General features: G+C 42.0%; 1 protein-coding gene across 5 annotated transcripts in view; it reads left to right on the forward strand.

The window, feature by feature from the left end:
* The window catches only part of GLYR1 (glyoxylate reductase 1 homolog), a 25,907-nt gene extending 272 nt beyond the window's left edge, over positions 1-25,635 (forward strand). Inside the window, exons 2-16 of one of the 5 annotated variants that reach the window (XM_026053859.1) lie at positions 1,805-1,841; positions 3,051-3,130; positions 11,006-11,144; positions 11,711-11,953; positions 14,969-15,055; positions 16,045-16,101; positions 17,214-17,264; positions 17,353-17,426; positions 19,216-19,315; positions 20,001-20,111; positions 20,425-20,526; positions 21,649-21,811; positions 22,263-22,442; positions 22,933-23,057; positions 23,417-25,635. In XM_026053859.1, coding sequence (XP_025909644.1) covers positions 1,805-1,841; positions 3,051-3,130; positions 11,006-11,144; positions 11,711-11,953; positions 14,969-15,055; positions 16,045-16,101; positions 17,214-17,264; positions 17,353-17,426; positions 19,216-19,315; positions 20,001-20,111; positions 20,425-20,526; positions 21,649-21,811; positions 22,263-22,442; positions 22,933-23,057; positions 23,417-23,491 — 1,624 coding nt within the window. In that variant the 3' untranslated portion in view covers positions 23,492-25,635. The remainder of the gene's footprint in view (positions 1-1,804; positions 1,842-3,050; positions 3,131-11,005; positions 11,145-11,710; positions 11,954-14,968; positions 15,056-16,044; positions 16,102-17,213; positions 17,265-17,352; positions 17,427-19,215; positions 19,316-20,000; positions 20,112-20,424; positions 20,527-21,648; positions 21,812-22,262; positions 22,443-22,932; positions 23,058-23,416) is intronic. The other 4 variants (XM_026053860.1, XM_026053861.1, XM_026053862.1 and 1 more) reach the window with 4 other exon arrangements.
* Positions 25,636-26,615: the final 980 nt, after the last annotated feature.

Consider the following 26,615-nt stretch of genomic DNA (forward strand, 5'->3'; position numbering starts at 1 on the left):
GGGGCCGCCGCCTCCGCAGGCCTCCGAGCACGGGCCGCGCCGGGCAGGGAGGTGCCGCCGCTSTCCCGGGCAGCCGCGCTCGGCTCCGGCACCGGAGGCGGCCGGGAAGAGGAAGGCGGAAGGGGCGAGGGGGGTGGGAGAGGAGCGATCGRCTGGGGCTGCGGTGTAAACACGGTCTCCTCCCAGGGGAGGAGACAGGGAAGTAAATAAAGAGTAAATAAAGTCCGCGAGAGCAGCCGTGCTGTTCCTTGGGAGTGCTTTAACGGAGCGGCACAGGAGGCTGATTGTCCTTACAGGTTAGGAGGTTCCTGTTGACACTCACAGAAACTGCCACTTCCCCACGTCACTGCAGATTTGTCCTCAAGGAATCAGAAAGCTGCCTTTTTTTTTTTTTTTTTCCTCTCTAATTTCCAGATCGAGGGAGCTGAGAGGATTCTCTTGAGGCCTCCAGGTGCCGATTCTTGAGTCCTTGGCTCTGCTGTTCTTGATAGGCTAGGACAGGCTGCTAGGGTTTGCAACAAATAGCTAATCCCCAGCACGCAAGTGTATGCATTTATATTTATATCCCAGATGAAAGGATGTACGTGCTCCCATCTGTGACAACTGCAGTTGCTCGTCTGAAAAATTGACGGTGAAGTTATCTAATTTGTATAGAAAAAGTAAGTAAAGGTTGTTTCCTTTTAGTAAAATTTGTTCAAATGAGCATTTGGGGAGTGCACTGTGCTCAGTGCTGGAATGCAGATTATCCTGCTTTAGTTTTGCACGTGACAGCCTAGACAGGTACTATCCCTAGACCCATCTTGAAGAACAGTAGCAATAAGACAGCAACAGATGGAAGACTTTGATGAAAGTCCTGTTCAGTGCAAGAACAGAAGTGTCAGGTACAAGCCATGGTCATGGCTGAAGCTCTTGGCAGTGTCCCTGCCAGACTGTCAACACTGAATCTCCTGCGCACAGTTGTCATCTCAGAAGGGACTGAAATGCTGCTCTTTGCTGAGAATTTTCAGTTCAGCAGCAGACAGGCTCTAGAGGTTCTCTGCCAATCTCTTGTAGTAACTGATAGGCTTTTGTGAAAGCAACTCTGTACGTGGCAAGGGTGAAGTAATAATACAGCTGCCATGATTTGGGCTAAGACTAACTGCTTTTTTTCCCTCTTTTTGTGTCATTTTTATAGTGAACGTATTTGCAAGTGCAGGAAATAAATATTTCAGCTTTTCTTATGATTCTTTTGTATCTTTAGCACATTATATAATGGTGGTGAGCATCTGAAGAAAGTTATAAAGAAACTATTGATATCCTTCAGTGGATTCTGCCATAAACATTTTCCTGTCAGAACTTTTAAGAATCTCATCTGCCCGAGATGGAAATCAGTGGTTTCTTTGCCTCCTAGACTGATCTGTCCTGAAGCATCATTTAAGTTATTGACTTGAACTTTGGTTTGATTGCCTGCATCAATATTCTAGCTCAATTCCTTGTGAAAGAATATCCAGTCTTGAAAGGATAGTAGGAGCTGTCACACTATGTCTTCTGGGCAGTATGCTGCTGCTGCTATTTCTTTTTCCTGGGCTTAAATTTTGGTGCTCCGTTGAGTTTTATACGAATTGTACAGAGGCTTAGTTTAGGTGCAGGTCTCCAGTAATGTTATACTTATGTTACAGGCTTGTGTCTCATCTTTCACGATAGGTTTTTACTTGAAAATGTGCTCTCAGTACAGAAAATATGGTGTAATATTAAAAAAAAACCCAGATATTGGATAGTTGTTTTTTCCCATGTTCTAGTGCCTAATCTTTTCATTCTTTTGCAGGGGGAAGCTGGGCCGGTATCCTCCATGGCCTGGAAAGGTGAGTGTTCTACCTCACCCTGCCACACAGAAACTTTCACCAAATGAGTTTTAGTTAAAAATTATTATTATCATTATTTTTAATACAAACCTCACAGATCTGAACTGTGAAGCAGGCACTGCATGAAGGGCTTTATTTGGTCTGGAAGTTCAGCCTGTTACCAACAGCTGTTAGTTCAGATGGAATGGAAAGCAAGAGAGACCAGCAATTTCTTTCCTTCCAGAGCTGACTGCATTCCTCAGATTTAGCAATTGAATTCTTGTCACTTTCTGCAAGATGAGTAGTACTCTTGCCATAATAAATAGTTATAATAAGTATTTTAAAGAAGAGTGTGAAGGGTTTGGTTTTTCAGAAATACATGGATTTCTTTTTTTTTTTTTTCCAGAAATACTTTTTTTCTTTCTTCCCCCCCACCCCGAGATACTGTTTTAATGCTTTTTTCAGTGATGATTTGGGAGAGGAGGCAGAAGAAGAGTTGTATTTTCTTTTTCTTTTTTTTTTTTTTTTTTCCTTCTCTCTGATGAAGGACTAAAAAGATTATTTTGGTTTCATCTGAGAAGATTTTGTTTTTCTCCTTCCTGAGGAGAAACTGTGTTTTTATTTTTGGTGTAGGTGTGAGTGCTGTGCATGCTGAGATAACGGCATGCTACTGGAGAAAGTGTTGTCCGTGTGGTTGACAGCCATGAATACTGGGTTGCACTTTGGCTGTCAGGTCCAGTTAAATTCAAGCTCACTTGCAGTCTTTCAGCTGTCACCCGAGTAACAGAATGACTGCTTCTCTCCTTACTGATATTTTAAGCTAAATAAGAAACCTCTCCAGGGGGTAACACAGCTTTGCACGTAAATTAAAAGTGGAACAAACTTTAAAAAATATTTAAAATATTTTATTTAATTCAGGATACAGGGGCAAAAACCTCACTAAGCATAGCAATGGATCAGTGGATCTTGGGTTTTTTTTTTTTTTTTTTTTTTTTTTTTTTTTTTTTTTTTGTACCATGTTGCAGTGTAGGTTTATCTAAGGAAATACATGGATTACAAATTTACTTGGGAGATTTGTCATGAATTCAAGTTCTCTTTCTAGTCAAATTAAAAAAAAATACAAAAAACCCAAAATAGCTATGAAACATTTAGTAAGAAAATTGTAGAGAATAAGTTCTGTGTGTATGAAACAGTCTCTTTAACTTTTTTTTTTCCTTTAATCACCTCCAGATTGTTAATCCACCTAAAGATCTGAAGAAACCTCGTGGGAAAAAGTGCTTCTTTGTGAAGTTTTTTGGAACAGAAGATCAGTATGTACCTGCTTGCTTTCATCTCATGAAAAGTTTGATCTGTGCAACACGGATCTTTTGTGGAATTTTTTTTTTGTGAACACAAAACTTAGCTTTGCAAAAGGTGGTCTACATGCAAAGGACAGTGACTATTATTGCATGTTATAGCAGGTCATGTGGGTGTGTGAGGACTGTGAGGATTCTAGCATGTTAGGATTTTAGCTGCTCCTGTGAGGGAAAGTTCTTGGTAGCTTGCCATGTTATAGGAGTAAGTGTGATGTGACAGGGTTAGATTTAGCACGCAACTAGGTTTGAGAAAGGTGCAGCTAAGAGCATCCATTTGTATTTCTACTGTAAGGGTAAAACAGCTTTATAGTTGTCATTCYTTATAAGAACCTACCTTATGCATGATGACTGAAAAGGTTCTTGCTGTGCTTTGGGTGGGCTTTGCATAGGAGAATCAAAATTAATGTAAACTACCTTTTCACAAGGAAAAATTCATTGATTACAATCATGCATGAAAAATCACATTTTAGAATCAGATTTCTGCAAACTGAAGGAAATGCAGGTACTTTATGAAACTGAAAGTTATTCTGCTAGCCTTTCATTTTTTCTGTTTGTTTGCTGTTTTTTTGTATTTGGTTGTGTAATGAGGAAGAAAATCATAATCTTCTGTAAGAGATGAGAACACTTTCCTTTTTGAGAGAAACTACCAAGAATTGAGAGCAATTAATGGATTCTTCCCTAGGAAGTTATTTTTAGCATACAGGTTATTTTTGTTTAATATTTAAAATTCAATTTTCCATTAAGAACTGAGATCTGAACTTGTTGGAGAGGATGCTGCATATCGATAGGAAGCTCCGCTAGATTTTTAGTAATGTAAGGCACGTGAAGGTGTGGGTGTGCACGTGGGAGAGGTTGTGTTGTTTTTACAGTGGGAGAAGGGTAAGAGGAGGGATGGAGGTGGCTTTTTTATTACCGTAGTCTTTTGGGAGCTAATCAGATCCAACAACTGAGACTGACTAGTGAAGATTACTCAGAGGAGACTGACTATTCCTCTCCTGACTGTTCTTCGTGTATTGCACACTTCTTGGTGCTGATACAGCAGTGCTCATGGTAAGTTGTGTGAAGACAAGCTTGGAAATAGCGGTTATAAATCTAGGTTACTTTAGCTGAGATTAGCAGCCTGATCTCAGGTGAAGAGATCGGTGCTGCAAAATAATTGGGGTTTATTACATGATTCTAGAGCTCAGGCTAGGGAAAATCCAATCGGCTGGCGAACTAACATAGCTGCAACTGAAAACCCCTGCTCCAACTGGTGAAATTTAATTAATCACTTCCTGTTGGATAATCACATGAATTAAGAATCTAGTTGTTTTATCTGGCATATCCTACGTAAAACTTTAGAAGAAATAAATATTTGCCCTTTTGGTCTCTTTATAAAACAGTATTTATAGACAGAAGGGATGGAACTCTGTAATGTCCTGACCTGGAGCTTTGGAAGTGTGCTGATTAGAGCTCTTGGAGAAAATCTCTGCTTTGGTCATAGTCAATTTAAGTTTTTCCTGATACAGTTCTTTATTTTACTGAAAATCTGAACCGGAAGGGAAAATCCTTTTATTTATTTTGGGCAAGTAAGATAATATGTCTTACAAATACTTTTATTTTAGATGTTTATAAACAGTTAAGTGAAATACCCAATCACCAACTATCACTATTCTACAAAATAATAAATGGTTGAATGTTAAAATCTGATCCCTGAATGTAATTAGTGGTGTGGTGGGTAGACTGACTCATACTGGAATTTTAGTGCAAGCCACTCCTGTTTACTTGGGCTTCCCTCTTTCTGCTTCTTTCAAAATTGAAGCATGACATTACTATGTTGTGGATCCTTTTTTTGTAGCTCCTCTGTTACTGCCTTACTCTATCTGGACATAAGCCTCGGAGTACTGTACAGAGTGTGTAAGATTGAGGCAATGTTAGTTGGTAGCTGGAAGCCCTCTAATAAACTTCAGCTCATGTTTGCCAGTTGACTTCTCCATGGGCAAGCAAATTTAGGCTCTTGATTAGGCTTAGGGTATGGCTTTTTTTTTTTTTCTCTCTCCCTCCTCTTCCTGAGAATTCCTAAATGCCAGCTCTGTTCAGACAGAAAGGCCGCTATTTCTAGCTAGTGAAAAGTTATTTCTTTCTGACTTATTGTGGCTGCGGTGTGCCATGCCAAAAATTGTGAGAAGCTTTTTGGAAGTGTAAACTGGTAGGCAGTGTGTCTTCGTGCGTCTGAACAGAGTGAATGGCTGAACGAAAATGCACTCCAGAGGAACACTGGCAGTGGTTTTTGTGTAATATGTAGGCTCTGGTGGTTATTTTTCACATCATGAACTGGCTTTAGCTACAGCTCAAAAGAGAATACTCATTTTTCTTTACCTGTAACTTTGTATATGGATTGAATACTAATGCTTATCAACCCAGGCTGACACTCCTGGTGGCTAAAGAATAAAGCCTTCCAGTCAGTGTACGCAGTTTTGGCCGAGCATGTAAAAATGCAGTTGAACTGTGCTGTAATACTTGGTTTTTAATGAAGTTTCTGCTGAACCCTATGCTCTTTTATGTTGTTGATCATGTTATTTGCTTTTATCACTTCTTAAAGTAGCAAGATGACTATTCTGCAAGATGTATTTGTGGAAGAGTTTTTGTTTTGTTTTGTTTTTCCTCCTTCAATTATACTATACCACAGTGAAAGCTGCCTTGATGTTCACAGTAGTGATACATTGTCCATATCCTTTTCTAGGTGATGTGCTAGATTTTTACATACACTTGTATAATGCATTCTGTGATTAACTTTTTTTTTCCAAAGAGATTTTTTTCTAGCTTGCCTAGGAGCTCTTCTTGTGGATTCTATGGCTGTCCTCTGAGGAAGCTGCCTTAACAAGATTCTTCATCCAAAATCAAGAAAATTTGCTATATGCTGCCCACAGAGTTGGCAAGCATGTAATGACACATAGTTACTGGAGTACAAACAACAAATTTGATTTGGTCTTTGTGAATAGCAGGAGAACTCCGATCTTTTATAAATCTTCTTAACTGCGCTTTTCAGAATTTTAGAGTGTTCCTTTATTTCTGAGGCTACACTTCTGTGCGAAGTCCTTGTACGTCATTCCAATAAAGTGCAGCAATGCAAGAATTACTTTTTTTTTTTTTAAACTTGCCCATTTATAACCATGGTCCTGGGCAATCAGCTGACTCTCCTTCAGCAGAGGGATTGGACCAAATGATCTCTAGAGGTCCTTTCCAACCCCAACTGTTCTGTGATAAATTCATTATTATGAATAATTAGAACTACTAGACTTGGAAGCTTGTAGCCTGTAAGTGTTGCAGAAATTCTCAGTGTGCTTCATGAAGTTTTAAAATATTCTAACATTTCATTACCCATTCAGGAGTTTTTATTGCATTGTGTTATGAATGTGTCATCACCCTACTTTGCTTCAGTGATGTATTAAATAGTTCTACAGGGCTGTGTTTGGATATGTATATGTGCATGAATATACATCTATGAACACGTGTGCACACATACATTCACTGTATTCACTTAACTCATGGGATGTCCTTTAATAGCCAAATGATCTTGCACATCATAGGTATCAAAGACCTAATATCCAGCTAGAGCAGCCCATTCTCACACATAGTACCTTTTCTTTGCCACAGCAGCACAAAACTAAATAGTCTCACTAAATGCAGTGAGGTCAGAGGTTGCTTCCTGACTTGAAAGGTTGAGGAAAAATTAGAGGAAGTTTGCAATACAAGATAAGTATAATCATCTGCAACCCATTTCCATCAGATACAGTGATTTTTAGTGCGACAGTCACTGCTTTCCCTTCCTCCCCGTCCTGTTGGAATGCTCACACCTACCCTCTTTTTCTGCCAGTGTTCTCCCTGGCTTCCAGAGAAGAGAGAAACTTTTGGATGTGGTATTTACAACACACGCTTTCAGTTCCTAACCTCAGAAAACACTTCAATTTGAAAGGTATTGTCTATAAAACTCTGGGAATCTGAGCAGCCAGGGAGAGCAGTGGCAGAGAAAGAGGCTAGGTGTTAGCATTTCGACAGGATAGGGAGGGTAGGGTTGCTGACATTTCTCTTGGGCAAACTGTTCCCTGCACAGTTCCATGTGGCCAGAGGTAGGCTGTTTTAGACTAGAGCTAACTGCAGTGTTGCTCTAACTCTGTAGGTAGAGTGCCGTAGATAAAAATCCCTAAAGTCAAGACTCTCCTACCCTTTGCTGACATCTCTGGAAGGGTGATTACCCTGTAAATCTTTTTACTGCTTACATTTGAAAAATCAAATACTTCTGTCAGTGTTTTCCTTCTGTTTACTTTCTTTTGCTAAGTACTTTCTCTCAGCTGCATGGGCCGTCAGTGTAATGTACTGTAGTGTTTTTGTGCTCTTTTCCATGGAAGTATTTTTATGTCAGGATCTAGAGTTCAGCCATTTGAGTTAACCTATTGAGGAAAACTGGGGCAGTCTCTTTTCACAGCAGAGCTGAGGCTGCAAATGACCTTTAAAGATCATCTGGTCCAACCCTCTGCTGAAGCAGGATTGCCTGCAGCACATTTCCCAGGACCCTGTCCAGATGGCTTTTGAATATTTCCAAGGATGGAGACTCCGCAACTTCTCTGGGCAACCTGCTCCCATCACCCTTACAGTCAAAGAGCTCTTTCTTACATTTGGACCGTATTCCATGTGTTGCAGTTTTTGCTCATTGCTTCTTGGCCTATCACTGGGCATCACTGAGAAGAGGTTGGCTTCATCTTTACACTCTGCCTTCATATATTAATGCACATTGATAAGATCTACTGTCAGCCTTCTCCAGGCTGAGTTACTCAAGCTCTCTCAGCATCCTGTCGTATGAGGGATGCTCTGCCCTCTTAATCATCTTAAGTGGCCCTTTGCTGGACTTCGTGCAGTAGTTCCATGTCCCGTACAGCAGAGCTTTAACGTGGGTGTAGTACTGCACGTGTGGCCTCAGCAGGCCTCCACAAGGGAGGATCACCTCCCTTGACCTGTATGTAGTCCTCCTGTGTTAGCCCAGGATGCCTTTTTTGGCCTTTAGGTGGTCTTGGCCACAAGAGCCCACTGCTGACTTATGGGCAGCTTGTTCTCCAGCAGGACCCCCAGGCTTTTCTCCACAGAGCTGCTCTCCAGCAGGTCAGTGCCCAGCCTGTCCTCTTGTCTGTGATTGTTCCACCCTAGGTGTCGGACTCTGCACTTCCATTCATGGGGCTCCTCTCTGCATATTCTTGCAGCCTGTCAAGGTCCCCCTGAATGGCAGCACAGACCACTCCTCACAGTTTTATATCATCCATAAACTTACTGAGGGCGCACGCTGTCCCTTCATCCAGGGCACTGATGATGATGATGATGTTGAACAGCTTTGGACCCTGTTGAGCCCTGGGGTGCACAACTGTCTGCTGTCTATCTCTGACTAGACTTGGCAACACTGATCATTTCAGCAGTGAATGTAGCTGGATTTCTGTATTTGCTTTTTTTTTTTAATGCTATGTGCCTGTACGTGCTGGGGTTGTAAAATAGCCTTACTGTTTGTTTTGGGTGGGGTCTGTCACTTTCATTCCTCTAATTTATCATTAGGAATTGGAATCTTTAGAGTGAAAGAGTGACTAGAAAGTGGTTTTTTTTAGAATTATCTTGCCTTGCTAAGCTTGTATCGTGGATTTGAACCTGACATCTCTAGCTACATCTCTGAATGTTTATTGCTCATGAGTAGAACATGGGTTTTACTGTGAGTTGTGGTTTTGAATGAATGTCATTTTAGAGGAAAAATGGAGGATGAGGGAAAATGGACAAATAGAACCGTTAATAGAACATGTCCTTTTAGTAGTTCTCTTTTCACTTTCCAATTCAGCCTTTCTTTATGGATATTAGATAACTCTGTGCAGCAGTATCAATGCAATCTCATCTTAAATGCAAGCTCTTCAGTAATGTAATATCACCAGTGCTTTTCTAGGGCATTAATTCGTTGTTGAGACAGGAGAGAAATAGTAGTTCCTGTTTCTGTTGTGTCTTCGAGACCTCTTATCTAAATATTGCTCTTTGGCTGTGAGGTTATTGCTCAACGGAGAGATCTTCAGTATAAACATAAATGGCTTTGGGATGTTCATTAACGTTTCAAGAACCAGAAAATTACATGAAAATGCTTTATGGGCACTCACTGTCAAAAGACATGTTTCTGTCTTGTAGGAAGTAGTATGGGTAGATGACACAGGATATATAGGAAAAGAAGGGGCTGAGGGATGCATACATACATACATGGACATATATATTTTTTTCTGAGGCAGTATTTGAGATTCAGTTTTCACATGTTATTTTGTCTCTGAGCTCTAACTTTTATTCCTTGGTGATCCTAAGCACCAAAGCTTACCTTTAAGCTGGGAGTGAGAAAGCTTTGTGTTTCAGCCTTTCTCTATCCCAAAGGAGAAGTAATGGGAAAGGGAATTAATGGACACATGCAAGGAGGAGGGATAAGACATGCAGACTGGAGAGAAGAAGAAAAAAAACCCTTAACAGAATGCCTTGGTAGAAAGGAGGTTATTTTTATTTAGAAATTGAAATCTCAGAAAAATATTTAACATGTTCACTTTGTAAAACAGTGATGTTTTGGAATCAGGTGAAAACAGTTCAGCTGGCTTATACTGTGCTCTGTGCTGCTGTGTGCTGAGAAGCACTGTTGGCTCGCCGAGCTCAGAAAATTTCTTCTAAAGCTTATACAGGACTGTTTTCCATAGTGGGGGCAGAAATAGTTTTATAACAGTGGCAGAAGAACCTGGGCTTGAACTTGGTTAGAGATTAAGGTAGCCTAAACTCTTTGACAGGGAATGTTAAAAGCAAAGAGGAAAGAGTGGTAGAACTTCTCAACCTGATACAGAATCATGGAATGGTTAAGATTGGAAGGAACCTCTAGAGATCATCTAGTCTAACAGATGATCCAGCATCTGATCCAGCAGGGACACCTAGAGCATGTGGCACAGGGTGCCCTCCAGGCAGAAAGTGAAGTTGTGACCCTGTGGTTGAGAGCTTATCCGTTTGGTAGAAGTCAAGAAGCCCTTTGAAGCAGCAGTGAAGAAACAGTGAAAACAGTGATGTTGTTTGAGTTTCCTCATACAACTCAAGTGCATTCCCTGCTACTGCTAAATTACGAAATACAGTAGTACTAGTTTATCTTAAATCAGATATCCACAATGGAGAAAAGTGCTTCTTAAAAATGAAATTTGCTTTCATACAGAATGTCAGCATGTATCGTAAACACACTACGTATGCAGTGAGGTATGATGTTTGTGCTCATTTTATTTGTGGTCAGCTGCGTTATTAGGTATCTAATTTTGTATTTACTCTTCCTGTTTTTTGCAGCTACTTGTGTATATACAATGTTCTTGAACTAATATGGTTGGTTAGTATCAAGTGACCTATTCTTACAACAGGCTTAGGAAGAAGATTAATATTAGTAGCTACTTTATGTGGAGTCACTTGATGGTGTTTATTCTCTTGATAATACAGTCTCTCTGAGCCTTTGCTTTGAACAAGTGCGTGTGATCATATCCAAAAGCTAGGTTGCTGACAGGTCATATGAATAATGCTTAGAGGAGAGCGTTGCTTATACAGGGGGGCATAAAACTGGAGGAAGAAACCAAGTGAAAGTGCCAGAAGAAAGTTCTTGGTGGATGCAGATGTCACAGCCCTTCAGGTTATAGAAAGTAAGTGAGTTTGGGTTGATATCATCATTGGATCTGTGGAAAAAAAAATAGGTATTTCTGTATCTGTTGAAGAGGGATGGTTAAGTAAGTTACTGTCTGGAGAATATACTTAACTTTTTTTCCTGGTTTCCAGTGCTTGGATCAAAGTGGAGCAGCTGAAGCCTTATCACGCACACAAAGAAGAAATGATAAAGATTAACAAGGGTAAGCGCTTCCAGCAAGCCGTGGATGCTGTAGAGGAGTTTCTTAGAAAAACCAAAGGCAAGGACCAGGTGAGTGGATTCTGATTTACTGTCTGCATCAAAACAAGTTGTGGCATGAGTAATGATTAATCATATTTTTATTTGAAATAAATTGACTTTTTTTTTCTGGCAAGTTGGATGTGCTTTGTTGTGAGTGTGGTGGGTTTTTTTTTTTTTTTTTCCTGTCTTCTCCCTTGCTATTCAGTCTTGTTTGTAGAAAAAGTATGTTCTTGGAGAAACTGATCAGTTTATGATGTTTTATTAAATCAGTCTTAAGTCTTGGGCTAGAATTTGGTATCTCCTAATCTTGCCTGTAGTATGCTGGAAGCGCATGCAAGTACACACCCTCTTAGTGAGTCTTCGAGTGGCCTGTTCTGCTAATTAGTTGCTTAAATTGATGCTTTTTTGCAGAGGAGCTAACCAGGATCTTCATTCACCGACTTCAAAGGGCTAACATACAATAGTTTTCATGTTACTGTGCAGATGGTTTGCCTGATAGTAATCAGCACACGGTTCTTCACATCCTTGGTTTTGCATGAAAATCATTCAAGCTCTTCTCTTCTTTCCTCACCATCTTCTATTCTGTAATCTCTCAGGCGTCTTCCCATAACTCCAGTGAAGAGAAGAATCGTCGTAATTCCAGTGAAGAAAGAGGCAAGCAATCTGCTGGTGAAGAGAAGCGCAAAGCCAGTTTGTCTGAAGGGAAGTTGAAGAAGGGCACAGGGGAAGGAAAAAAGAGGGTCTCTTCTGTATCGTCAGAGAGAGGATCAAAGTCACCTTTGAAAAGAGCCCAGGATCAGAGCCCCCGAAAGCGGGGGCGTCCACCCAAGGATGAGAAGGTTTGTGTTGTGCATGTCCGCCAGTGCCCTGTGGACTTTACAGATGGACTCTAGGGATGACTGGCACCTTGGCTAACAGGCCAGCAGGAAGAATGCAGTCTCAGTTTTATTTATTTTTTTAAAAGCTGTTCCATGTTGCTGCTTCTAAACATGTTGGCTGTCAGATACTTTTGGCAAGCATATTGTTGATTCTTCCTGTGGATTTTTAAGTTAGTCATTCTGAGTAGCTCTGTTCATCTCTTTGAAAGAGCTTTGAGAACTTTCTCATGAGACTCCACCTTCCATCTTGCCATCCTTCAAGTTAAGCTTGCGTGGAAAGAATTAGTGAGGAGATGTGGGCCTTCTTCTGATTCCTGACTTCCCCCATCTCATCTGCTTTGTACGGTTAACTGATTTATGTTCATTTAATTTCACCCTCAATACTTACTGAGAGTGAGGTGTGCTTAATGGCTGATGCTAAAAGAAGAAATTCTTGCAGCCTGGGGAATCCACAAGAAGAATTATTTGCATTTATTTCAGCATCTGTGCTATTGAGTATATTATCAGCATCCTTGAAAAAGATCTAACATCTGAGCATTTTAGTTTTATTCCCATTATTTCTGGGTGTCTTGGCAGCAACAGCAGTCATCAGTGCTTTGTCTACTCTCATCTAGGATTCCAGCATTTCATTTTCATTGTGGACCTCACTGCAGTGGTCCAGATCTTTCTTTTCTGAATGGATAATTATTTCAGTGGATTTTTGCAATGCACCTGCTCATCAGACTCCAGCAGAAGACCGTTGTGAGACTTCAACTGATACGGGATGCGGCAGCCTGCTTGCTCAGCAATGCTTCAGAGGGATCACATTATATGTGTGCTTCACGGGCTTTGCTTTCAGTGCACTTCAGGATGCAGCATAAGATGGTAGTCTTTGATCTCCAAAATCATGAATGGATTGGCCTTGACTTGCTGAACTGCAGCCTGTTTCTTGATGCCTTGCGAGTAAAAGGAATCTGATTATCCCAGATACTAGATATGAAGGAACTGCTGGTAGAAAATGTTTAGCTTAGGTATTGATTCTGAGGCTTCATTCTCATCTGTCTTATTTTTTGAAAGCAGCTTCTATGAAATCAGGCCACACAGAGCACATCACTTTCTCCTTTTGGAGAGGGAAAGGGAAGGGAAGGAATGGATGCATACTTAGGGATTCTTGCCAATAATTGCGAACCTTGTGACTTGACTGATGCAGGAAAACACTTTATTATGAATTTATTTTGCCCTTTTCAAGTGTGTTGCTGTAATCATATTGTGCTGTCATACATCTGTTTTGAGAATCCACTAGGCCTTTTATTTTCTGATGCAAGATGCTTTTGTGTCTCTAAGCTAGAAGAATGGCTAGAAGAATTCTGATCTGTGATGACACCTTGCATGCTTAGTCTTGCTGCATTAGCTACCTTGCAGCATCAGAGAGGTTAGAGTGAGTTAATTGTGGCAGTAGAAATTATTTTACTGGCAAATTGCAAGTGGTGTGGATTCAAACAGCTTATCATAAAGAGGTGCAAAGCGCAAGACAGGTGATAAATGTCTGTTCACAAACCGTGGAAATTAAGTAGGCTAATGTATGAAGATAACCTTGTTGCTTCTGGAAAGATAATATACAGACAATTAGAGAAATCATCATGAAAATATGATAGTGCTATGCTATTATTCAGTGAAAATAGCTTTAAAACCTTTTCTTACACTTGCTTGGTTCTCACAATTTACTCAAATTCTTAGCCTTCGCGGTAGAAGAATAGAAGCCTTTGACATCATTGTCTGGAATTATTGCACTGTTTGGTGTACATATAGATAGATATTTTTCTTCTTCCAGCACAGTTCTGGCTTTCTGAGTAATAGGGATGCAAAGAATTCAAGGATCCAGTCATTGCTGAGGTGTTGCCATGTCGAGATATGCATGGCAGGCATACACGATGATTCAGATAGCTCACTTCTAAGCTTATGTGAATATTTTCAAAGGAGCAGCATGGCTTTGCATATATCAGAGGAGATTTCATCCACACTTCACCAACTGAAACAACAGCATGGGTTCTAGAGAGAGAATTCTAAAATGCAAACTTTGCTCTAGACTGTAGTAGTATTTTAATGTTGGAAAGTGATGTCTAGATTGCCCTGACAACAGATGAAACAGTGGCATTAACCCGGGTCACTTCTCACTGTGCCAATCTTCCCTTTTTGGCAAATAGTGTTCTTGTCATCTGGCTTTGTGTTGAAGCATATTGTGCATTTGCAGGAAGTAATTTTGGAGGGGAGAGAATGTGATTCCATTTCTGAACTCAATTCGGGACGGTAAAACCTGCCATGTAGGAATCCTGCACAGTTCCTTCAGAGAGTGATAATGATTTATTTTAAAGATAAATTCTGATCTGCTCAACAGTAACACAGTGGTTCATTAAGTATTATATTATCTTGGCATTACAAAGTAGTGCCTTTTGAGTGAATGGGGGGCAGTTCTCATTTCAGTCCCTATTGCTTATGTTCTAATTTGAGCTGATGTGACTATCAGATTCATATGTTAAAGGTTTTCCCTCTAACAGGTTGCTATTTTACACACATGTGCATACACACACTCTAATGGTGGTGATCTAGAAAAGCTGAGATGTCTGTTTGTAGTGATGTTCTTGACCCCCTTTGTTTAGTTTTATGCATCTACCAGAGGGAATTGCTGGATGAGTCAGGTTCCTTTGCTTCTCTGCTCACTGCACGGTTACACAAATTCAGTAGTTCCTCTTGCACATGAAGAATGGAGGCCATATCGGTGGTTAAATTCTTTTGTTGCAGGTTCACGTTCATCTCCTCTGTGCAGATAATGCACTGTGTGCTCACATATGACTTCATCGTGAGGTGGCACATGAAGTAGAAGGCATTTGTAGTGTGTTTCAAAACTCTGTGTGTGTGTGTGTTGTTAGGATCAACATGGTGTGGCCAACCGTAGAGCCAGATTTTAAGCTCTTTCTGATCCTCCTTGTTTCTCTTTAGGACCTCACAATTCCAGAGTCAAGTACAGTGAAGAGAGTGATGACTGGAACAGTGGCTGGATTCAAATGGCCACCAAGTGTCAGTGAGGTGAGAAGCTCTGGGTTTGCAGAGAAGATCTGGGAGCTAGGGTTGGTGCAGAAACAGATATCATGGGGGAGTTTGTTTAGAACCTTTTGACTGGACTGTAAAATGGCAGGAGCTTCTCTTGCTCCTTTGGGAATAAAATAAGATGCTGTTAAGTTCTGTGCAAAGACAATATCCTGAGCAACTGGTAAGTATGCTCAGAAGTGAGGTTTCAGTCGTTGTGGAACCATTTGTGGATTCATATAACTTCCTGGACTTGTTTCTGCATTTTTTGCTATTGTTTCAAAAGTATTTGGCTTCCCAAAATCAGAGGTGGAGCTAAGGCCATTCACCTGAGCAACAGTGAAAGAGTTTCTAGACGGTGTAGTGTTGGGAAGTTAACAATTTTCCTCATAACCAGCTGCTGGAAACCTTTCCTTTTGTAAATAAAAAAGCCTTAATCACTAAGAGTAAGAGTATTGTGACTCCAGGCTGATGCTTAGGATGTTCTTTGAGATGGACTCCAGTCCTTGTTGCTGTGAATGTGGGTGTTTGCCAGACATCAGACAGTGCTAGCATTAACCTCCAGCCATCTCTCAGAATGTTGCTTTAAGAAATTCCTAGGGAGCTGGAAAATGAGGTGTTTTCCTCTCCTTGGGAAAAGGAGAAAGACATGATATTCCAGTGATGTAGTTGTGACTGCACCAGTAAATAGCTTGATCAGAGGGAGAGATATCTCTTCCTCCCCTTCCTCATCTTGTTTATGATCTTCTTTGTTTGTTCTGTAGATGCCTATAAATGGGGGAATTGACTTTGTTGTCTTGTTTTCAATGACTAGTTGTCAACAACCTTATTTTTGAGAACAAAACACCACATGAACTGCTAAGTTGAAACAGGCTGCTTGATAAGCTCTCCTATACTGAATATTTCCGGCTTAAACGATTTTGAGAGTAGTTGTGCATGCTCTGTGATTCTCTGGGAATGTTTCTGAGCCTGTACTTTTCTCTCTGTAGCCCGTGAAGGACAGTGACCCACACTTCCATCACTTCCTGCTGAGCCAGACAGAGAAGGTGAGGATTTGGCAGACAGGATCATGCTGCTGGTCCATCTAGCCTGGCATCCTGCCTTTTGCTGTGGCTGAAAGCTATGGCTGTACAAGGAGTGTGTGTAACCAGTTGAACAATTCTGGGACAAGAGGAAACAAGATTCACATGCAATCCTGTAGTTTAATTAGTTTCTAACCTTGAGGTTGAGAATAACTTAGCATTGAGGACAACAAATAGTTTGTCATTGCAAGTTATATAGCAGTAGGATTTGATAGACCTGTGATAGTAAATTCTGTACATGGTATATGAGAAATAAGAAAATACATGTTCATTTTTAAAAGCCCTGTTTCTCTGCTGGTCTTGTGCAGTTGTCTTTCCATTTTTCATTAGAATGAATTTGTTAATTGAATCTGGCGCAAGGGTTTCACAGGGCCAGTAAAGTTCCATGTAAAATACAGTCAATTCATACCACAAAAGTCAGAAGTCTTTCAGGATTTTATCTTCAGCCAGTGAAGATCCAGAGGAAAAGAGATCAAGTTAAGTGAAATAGGATTTGTATCTAGCAGGGGATCTGGGTAAAGCCACAAGGATTAAGAGCAGCTAACTGTAAATTCTGATGGGGCTGTCAGGCTTAATCTACATGACCTCACAACAAGCAACATGGGGGAGGAGCAGTGTTTATCATACGTCTTGTGGAAAGCCCTGTGCCTTCTTGTACTAACAAAAAGGCCTTGTTTCTGCAACTGCAGTGACATGCTGAGCAAAAGTATGAGGTTGCTCTATGGTAGACTTCAGGGTTCCCTGTTTCTCTGGGCCAAATGCGAGACTGGGGATGCCCTGGCCCCTTGCCTCTACAGGAGTCTGCTCTGTGAACTGCAGGAGACGTTTTAAGTACCTGCATCTGAAGAGAGGCTGAAGTGCTGCAGTGGGGGGTAGAAAGGGAAAAGGGTTTTACCTTGCAATAGGTTTCTGTTTTTATTTTCTCTCACTGAGGAAAGCCTGAGAGTTTTCCTGCTTTGCAGATGGTGGTGTGTGGGTGAGCTGCCTGTTTCCTCTGTAGCAGGGATATGGTCTTTTTGCTCAGTGGAGCAAATCAGCACCATCCTTCCCCTGAATGTTTTGTCCTCTCCATACAGCCGGCTGTCTGCTATCAAGCAATCACAAAGAAGTTGAAGGTTTGTGAAGAGGTAAGGCAAATCTTAGCTTTGGATTTTTATTAATATTATAATGACTTGCAGTTCCTCCAGAACTGTACAGTTGTCTTTTTTTTTTCAGGAAACAGGATCCACCTCCATCCAGGCAGCAGACAGCACAGCAGTCAACGGCAGTATCACGCCTACAGACAAAAAGTAAGACCTCCAACGCACTTCAGCCATTTTCCTTCCTTTTCCTCCTTCCCATCTCACACATGCAGCCATTATCCAGTTTGTCACTGTGAATAAATAAACCTAATGTTTCTCTCTAACTGCTGATCTCCTATGTCCTTGTGTGAAACTGATTTGGATGGGAGGAGGGAGGCAAATAGATACAAACAGGTGCTGTGTTCTAGAAACATTCCTGATGTCTGCACCGGATGCATTTGCAGTTGAGGGCTTTCCTGCAGCTGCCCTGTTCCTGTAGGGCATGTTGCAGAACGTGAAGGAGCAGCATTTCTGAATGCCGTATGAAGCGCAGAGATAAAAGGGTATCTTCTTTCCACTGGTGTCTGGCAGTTGACTGGGGTTGTTTAATTGCTATCTTGAGCATGTAGAAGATGAGGAAGAGGGAGGCGTGTTCTCCCAGCGCGGGAGCTTTGCTGCGTAACGTGTAAACCTTCTGGTTTCTTTTAACGTCCCCCTTCTCCTTTCTAGAGTGAGAGAAGCCTCAGTTGAGCTTCCTGTTTCACTCTCTAACTTCCGCTCGGTTCAAATTCAGCTCAGGCCGTGGCCTGGTTGCCGTTAGGGTCGTTTTCTTGGCACGCGAATTCTCAGCTGTGCTCACGGAGAGCCAAAATAACAATGAAGCTATTCAGGTAAAACAGTCTCTCAGTGAAGTGTGGTTCAGAGGTGGGTTGGAGTAGAAAAAAACATCGCTTCTGTTGGATAGAGTAGCAAATAGGCGGACCGCGCTTGCGGAGCTGTAGTGTCTTGCTCTAACCTGCCTGGTTTGTTTTAACAAAATAGAGCATAACGTTGCTGCAAGTTGGAGCGCAGGCAGCTTGTTGAAGCCCCAGTTCTGTAGTGCGGCTGATTCTTGAGAATTAACCGTGGGGATTGCAAAGCAACTTTCGTTGTAAACTCAGACGTGTAGCTGAGCACGTTTCCTGCTAGATTTTTTTTTTTTCTTTTTTTTTTTTCTTTTTGCTATTGTATGATGTATAACAATCCCTGCAGTTGTGACTGCAAAGCAGTTCCCCTTCCAGGGTGATTATAGGGAAGGAATGGGGAGGGATGGGGTTTTTTTGCCTTTTTTTCTTAAAAAAACAAACAAAAACCACGAGTACAAAACCGTAACCAACTCTTGAGCAGCTGATATCTGATATTATTGTCTCTCATGCTGACCTGTACAGGCCTATTATTTCCTTTATTTCTCTGTCTGTTCACAGTCAAGTCTGTGGTGCAGGGACTAGGTGTGTGTGTGGTGCTTATCCCAGTAGTCTGTGCCGGGCTTTATAAAAATAAAAGTAGTAATGTACTATTTGGCAGCATAAACAACCGTTGTACCCATGACTCAGTATAAAAATCAGAAGATATATTTGGGAAGCATCTGCTGATCTCCAAATGTTACCTTTATCTCTTGAGTAAGACTGGCTGACAAAAGGAAGTACAAAGCACAGTTTTCATTTAGAAAAAAAAAACCCAAACCTTTATTCTTTCACTAGCCTTTTAAAACAGACTAGGACACTTTCTTCAGAAAACTTTTATGGATATTTCATAAGCAAAATAAGTACGATCTTTTTCTTAAAGCCTAATATCTGCCCGTTAGAAAAGAGTGGTTTAAAAATTCTCCTACTCTAGCTGTGACTGCAGTACAGTTTGTGGTTTTGCTTGTGATATTCCAGGATTTGCTCTTCATCATTTCAGGACCATGAGGCTGACATCAGTTGCTTTCCGTTACACATTCCCTTTCCTGCCTTGATGCTTATCTCTTTCCCCCCAGGATAGGATTTCTGGGCCTTGGCCTGATGGGAAGTGGCATTGTCTCCAACTTGCTGAAAATGGGTCACACTGTCACTGTCTGGAACCGGACTGCTGAGAAGGTAAGCATGTGGTCTAGCTGAGGATAGACAATGCCTTTCTAAACACATATCCAGCACGTTTTAACTGTGTATACACCACCTCAAGCTCAGGAAGGCCTTGAGTCAGTATTCCCTGGGAGAGGATACTGGAAAAGTGCAGAGCTTGCCTTGTCCACAAGACAAAAACAAAGCTCATTTTGTTCTAATATACTTTGCTAAGTGTTTGTTGATGGCCACACTTGACTAGATGAATCTGTGGTCTGTCCTGAAAAGGTGAAAAGTCACCATGTTGCTGCCCTTTTGTATGAGAGCAGAGAGCTGCCAACCACTCTCTAACCCATACCACTCTTGGTTGTTCATGTTTATTGTCCAGCAACATGTTTTGCTATGTCTGTTTACCACCTTTTTTCTCATCTTTTCTCCAAAAATTATGGTATTCAATCTCTTATGACTTCTCCTGCATAACCATCTCTTTTTCTCTCAAAGTTCTTCACGTAGAGATTCAGAAAAGTGGCAAAGGAGACCTTGGGTTTTTTGGGGTGGAGAGGGCGATGCAAGCCAAAAAATCCATTTATTGCATAGTTAATATGCCAGGCCTGACTCACTTTGCGTCCAGCCAGAAGAGTTTCTGTTACAGCAAAAACACTAGGGAACCCATTTGCTCTGTACATTGTTTTCCTTACGTTTGGATTTATGAATTTTGCAGTGTGATTTGTTCATCCAGGAGGGGGCACGGCTGGGAAGAACCCCTGCTGAAGTTGTCTCCACCTGTGACATCACCTTTGCCTGTGTATCAGATCCCAAGGCAGCAAAGGATGTAAGGATTAGCTCTTATTTTTCCCCTGCTAGACAGATTGTAACATACAACCACTGAATGCCCCTTCTTGTCCTACTGACCGTGGTAGGCTGGACCATTTGGATGCTGAGCAATGCACCTGAGTAAAAATAACCCTCCTCTTCCTTTACTCCCCTCAAATCCCGCTTGTTTGAAATAATACTTGAGGGGAAAGTTTTGATATCACTCTAGGAGTTAATCACTGCAGTGTCAGGCTTGCTTGAACTGTTGCCCTGTAGGACTGGAGTTTCTTTGCAGACACCCTATTGCTTTACCGCTCTTCTGTTCCCCACAGCTGGTACTGGGTCCGAGTGGAGTGTTGCAGGGGATTCGCCCAGGGAAGTGTTATGTGGATATGTCCACTGTGGATGCAGATACGGTCACGGAGCTGGCCCAGGTAATAATATTGGACCAAACGTGTAACATTTGTGATCTAACAGCAACATTGCAGTTCTTGTTGTTCAAGGCAATTAACTGTTGATTAATACAGATGTCTCAAGATGTTCAGGATTCTTTTAGAAGAACTCAAGTCCCAGGCGAATGAAACAAAATAAATTGTCAAAACTTGTCCAGTGAACAGAACTCAATAATAAATACTTTGATGGTAACAGCAAAGCTGGTAGACTTCTCAGAAGTGTCATCTGGCACCAGTGTAAGCAGCCAGTGAAACTCTATTCCCTTGAGAAGTGTATAGCCACACCAGTACTCTGTAGCAAATAGGAGGAGGAAGTACTGTCTGGATGAATAATTGTCTTAAATTGATAAAATGCATATTCTGTTTATTTTGAACATTTTAGTTGTGGGAAATGAGTGTGTTTATGTTTCATTCTGTAGAAGTATTTTTATGAGAAGATTTCTCTATTTTTATATTTCTGTATTTTTCTGTAAAATTTCTTTGAGTGCTTCTGACAGGGAACTCTTAGATTTCTTCTTTGGCACCTTGATTGCTTTTCTGTGCCCTAAAAACAGTACGTATTGTGGGGGAATGGGTAGGGCTGTTAATTTTGTGATGCAGGAGTGTCTAACATATGAATTTGGAGAATGTAGAGTCATGTCTGTTAGTAAAGCTCTGGCTGAAGAGGTGTCTCAGAGGCCTTTTATCCACAGAGAAGGGGAGCAAGATAATTAAAAAGTAACTCTGAGACTCGTGTGCTGCTTGCACATCTTTAGTGTTGTATTCCTTGGCTATTTGCAGGGGCAAAAGTATATAGGTTCAGCTGCTGAAAATATGTACAGTAATGGTGGGGGGCAGAGAAGTACTGGTGTTCTGGAAAGTGAGAGCAGCTTTTGATCTGGAGTTTTCCTTTGCTGGATGCAGTACATTATGTATTAGGTATTTCACAGTGCTTCACTCTCCTATTTGTATTTGAACTCTTTGCTTTAAAATTTGTCTCTTTGCTTTAAAATGTTGTCCTTAGCAATAGCAATTCCCTAAATGATGTTCTTACTTGCTGTGCTGACTGCTTAGCATGAGTGCTTGGTGTTTATGCACAGCTCATCAGAGAGATTCTTTTTTCAGGTGATAGTTTCCCGGGGCGGCCGCTTCTTGGAGGCACCAGTCTCAGGAAACCAGCAGCTGTCTAATGATGGGATGCTCGTGATCCTGGCAGCTGGTGACAGGGGGTTATATGAGGACTGCAGTAGCTGTTTCCAAGCGATGGGCAAGACCTCTTTTTTTCTAGGTAATTGAAACACCAGGGATCTGTTAGCAGTTTCTTAGTACAAAACTGGGATGTCCAGAAAGGAGTCTGAGAGGTACACATGTAATCTTTGTAGGCCACTGGTAAGAGGGACTGGCCACCTCCTGTCTCCATAGGCAGTATGGGAAACTGGCCTGCACTTCTGGTGTTTGACTAACCTCAGATCCTCTACCCTACGTTTTCTTTTTAAAATACTGGCTATTTTGGGAGATTTCTGTGAAACTTTTTATTCTAAATCATACTTAGTTGTGGTTTCTCCCTTCCCTTAGCTGCTTGGAAAAATGAGTAAGGTTTCTGAAGTCTTCTGGGAGAGAGCTACCAAGTGCTTGAGAACAATATGCTGAGCCTAGTAGTGCAAATGCTGTGTGGGATGGGGGAGCAGGGCTGCTGTATTTCTTCTGGAGAAATGCCCCAAGGTGTCTCTCACTCACAGGTGAAGTAGGCAATGCTGCGAAGATGATGCTTATTGTGAACATGGTCCAAGGCAGTTTCATGGCTACGATAGCAGAAGGACTGACTCTGGCTCAAGTAACTGGTCAGTCCCAACAGACTCTTCTGGATATCCTCAATCAGGGACAACTTGCCAGCATCTTCCTGGACCAGAAGTGCCAAAGTAAAGTTCTCTTACGTTGTTTTATTATACAAACATTTGCTACAACCTAGGGAGTAGTTCAGTTAATGGTAGAAGGGAGAAGGTAACCATCCCATTTTTATCAGCCTGAGATTCTGGGTATTTTAAGCATTCTGGAAATTAAGAGCTCAGTTCCCTTCCTCCCCATTTACAGTCAGAGCTTCTGAGAATCTAAGACCTCAAGCTCTGCATTGCTTCCAGCAGGCTGAGTATTTGAGTTGACAGTGGGGCAGGGTAGTGAGTGAAATGGAGGAGGGCAAGCTCCTTAGAAAACTAAGCCCACTTTGTCACAGGGTGATAGTGACATTATCTGCCATAGCTGGGTGAAGACAACAGAGAAATAGAAGAGCTAAAAGCAGCATTCCTGGTGTTCCCGGTGGGAAAGGGAAGTTTGGTGGTGCTTTGCATGCTGTTCCAGTGTTAGGCTTGATTTACTTTTATCATGCTTTTTGCACCCCCTTCTCTCTTGCAGATATCTTGCAAGGAAACTTTAAACCCGATTTCTACCTGAAATACATCCAGAAGGATCTTAGATTAGCTATTGCATTGGGGGATTCTGTCAACCACCCAACTCCCATGGCAGCTGCAGCCAATGAGGTGAGTCAGCGTTGAGGTGTGTGTCACTCAGTGTTTGCTCAGTGGGCAGAGGTAGAGAGCCACTTTCCAACAAGAGACAAAATTGAAGAGCGGCCTAGTCTCTGAGACGTGGGAACAGGGACTGAAATATATTCTGAGTAGGAGGGAAGGGAATTGATGTGCTTGTGGAAGCCCTCTAAAATGTCACCTTCAGTAAACGCAGATGGCCTAAACAAGGCCTAGCATGTTCTGATCTGTGCTGTTCTAATTACTTGGATACTATACAGTTCTCTGTTTTGCAATGGTCTGAAAAATAATTTGTGCCAGAGAGTCTCCCCATGAGCGCAGTGGCTGATCCTTTTCCAATTTCTCTTCTCCAGGTCTATAAACGAGCAAAAGCATTGGACCAGTCGGACAACGATATGTCTGCAGTGTACAGGGCCTACATCCACTAGGCTGCACCGTTCTTACTGTTAATACTATGATTATTGATTAATATTATTATGATACTGGGTTTTAACTCTGGACCAGTCCATCTCTGTCTCTCCATTTCCTTTTATACACAGACTTTGAGATCTGCCGCGAAGGCAGCTGCTGCGGTGAGCCTTCCCCTGGTGGCCAAAGGGGGGGAGGAGGGGGCTCGGATTGTTGCAGTCTGGTTAGAAAATCCATGCCATGCACTGACAGTCATGGAACAGGACAGTGGCGGCTTGTTCAGAAGCTCTGAGGCAACTCTGCCAGAAATCTGCTGCTTGGCTGCTTTTGTTTTCCTCTTTGTATGCTTGTCCAAGATGCTGTTTCTAATGATTCCTTTCCTCCTTTGCTGTGAAATAATGTGTGTGTTGGACTCTCTGCATCAAGGGGACAGGTGACATATGTCCCATCTACCTGTGAATATCAGTAAAAGCCTTGGTCTCAATTAAGGTGAGGAGCATTCCTGTTCATCACCCACTGTTAGAGAACAAAGCACCTCCCATGGAGGAGAAGGGCAGTTCCAGAAGGTAATATTGGGGTTGCATGCAATGCTGTCTTGATTCTGTTTCCTTTTTAAACTTCCACCTCCCTGGCACCTTGATGGAGGAATTCCCTCATACTGACGGGAAGAACTGATTGCATCCATGTCTTCCCCTGTACAGACAACTTTAGCTTAGGGAACACAGACCTTAGTGAAAATGAGAGAACGCCAGTGTAAACGTAGCCTCCCAAAAAGTTCATCACAGCTGCCCATCCCACAAAAGCAGTATTGGAGAGTAGCATGTTTGCCTAGAATACTGCAAGAATAGTGTACAGCTTAAAACGAGGCCAGAGGTATTTTGCTTGGTGAAGGAATGAACCTTAAGGTTGCTCTTGGCCTTAGTTTATGTTAATTTCCTTCTTGCTTTTTATTTTTATTTTTTTAAAAATACCCTGGTAGTCAATATTTACAAAGGCTTCTTGGAGTGTAGCGGTGTCACAAGCAGGGTGATGAGTCTAAAAGGAGTAAGAGGAGTGATTGTAGAGCCCAGAGTTTGAGCTCCAATCCAGGCTCCCTCTCTGGCCTTTGCATGGTCTTTTTATCTCTTAGCCTGTTTCCCCATCTTTAAAGGCGGGTGATAATTACCTACCTCAGAGGAGTATTATGTGTACTGATTAGTGATCTTTGTACATGTCAGATTTTCCATACATGTCCCTTATGTTACTGCTCTGAGTACGACACTAGTGCAACATGAAAATTTTCCCTGTACTCGTGACTCTGCTTGTACCCAGATACAACTTCTAGAAAGGCTGGTAAATAAAATGGGAGCTAAGACTTCTGCTGAGCTCTAGCCTAGAAAAACAGGAATTGAGCTGCAGATAGCCAGTGCTTAAGAGCAGAGAAGCTGCCCATGTTGACAGAGCAACGGAGTCCAAAGGATGCCTGTCTCTAAAAACACATCAAGCATGGGGTTTTTAACTCTTTCAGTATTAGTCTTTGCATTTTAGATTTGAGGGTTAGTAAAACGCCGGTAAGAAGCTTTATTGGCCCAGATCACCTCTTGGTGACACAATCTCCTCCCTTGGGTTGGGATTCTGAAGGAAAAAAAGCAAATTCCAAGTAGGCCATGTTCTTTGAAAGCCTCGAGGGCTGCTCCTCCTGCTGTTTTGTTTCTGGGCACTTCATGGCTGTTTAGGGAACCTTTCCTGTGGCTCAAGACTTCTTGACAATCTGCTTTGGGCAACGCTCAGGGGCACCTCATTAAGAAGCAGAGGAAGTTAATCAGATACCCCGTATGGAACATGATATCTAATTCCTAATGCTGTAAATGTTACGTTGTGTTGAATATTTCATCTCCGCTGGTCACTATTATTTGTGGGCTAATAGTGTATTATGCATTATGTCCTGTGGTGAACATCTAGTAATAGATTTGTTACACATCACTTTGCCTGTTTGTCAGTGGTATATGTGGACAATATTAGTTAAACATACACGTTTCTTTGGCAGTACAACTGTCATCCTGCATGTAGATATTCATATTAAAGTACATGTAACTACCCAGGATAACCAGCCATTTAGCCTGCTTTTGCCATACTTATGCTTTCCCCTTTCCAGCAGAACTCATCAATTAGCATTGGAAATCCCTGGTTAAAAACACTGCGGTTAAGAAATCATGCGATTGCATAGTGAGGGCATCAGGGGGAAATTGTGATTTTGGGGACAGGAGAGGAGAGGAGACCACGGGTTTTGCTGTGTAAGAGATTTTGGGGGAGGAGAAGTCAGTGGGGAGGGAGATCCTGTCTCAGGCCCAGCTGGAGGAGCGGAGCTGTGCGGAGTCAGGGCACAGTCCCTGCAGAAGCCGCCCGGAATGGCTGGGACGTGGCTGGGTCTGAGCCCACGCAGTCAAGGATCTCCCTCTGTTAGCCCTGGTGCCTCTGCCAACGGTAGGTGTAAAAGAGGAGCTCCAAGTCTTATGACACATATTTCATAGTGAATCCCAGGAATCGTGTATGTGAGGGGCAGGACCCTCCCCAGGCATCCTGGCACTGCAGGTTTTATTTTCCAGAAATCTCGTAGCCCTCAAAACGGAGACAGTTGGGCCTGTGGCATGCACAGAGCAGCTCAGACCTGTAATTTATGGTGTAGGAGCCGGACTGCAGCTTTCTGGCCAGGTAGGTGGATGGAGATGGGCTGGAGAGGGTGGTGCTGCCTGGTGGCTGCACAGTTAAAGACACCCCAGGGAGCAGAGAGAGACCGAGAGCTCAGCAAAGTGAGGAGGAGGGGTGGAAATGCTGAAAATCGGACTGTTTCAGATGCTATTTGAGATTGACTGAACTGTCAGTCTCGCTTGGATTCTTATATTTATTTCTGTAGCCTCTGAACATGGATCTTATTCTGTTCCTAGGCCTGAGATCTGGGGGAGGGAAAGGGTGGGAGGGAAGCTGTGGATTGAGAGATGCTCTAATAAAACTGGCTAGTCAATGTCGTCTTAATATTGTTGACAGTTCTGTAAAGTTCCTTTTTATGAGGATTTCTGTTTTAGCAATTTGCTCTTTTTTCAACTCCCTCCTTTTTAAAGAGAAAATGTGACACTTGTGAAAAGCTTGTAAGAAAAGCAGTTTCTT

This window comes from Nothoprocta perdicaria, unplaced genomic scaffold (assembly GCF_003342845.1).
Source record: "Nothoprocta perdicaria isolate Ctin4 unplaced genomic scaffold, notPer1 scaffold_12, whole genome shotgun sequence".
NCBI classification, from domain to species: Eukaryota; Metazoa; Chordata; class Aves; order Tinamiformes; family Tinamidae; genus Nothoprocta; species Nothoprocta perdicaria.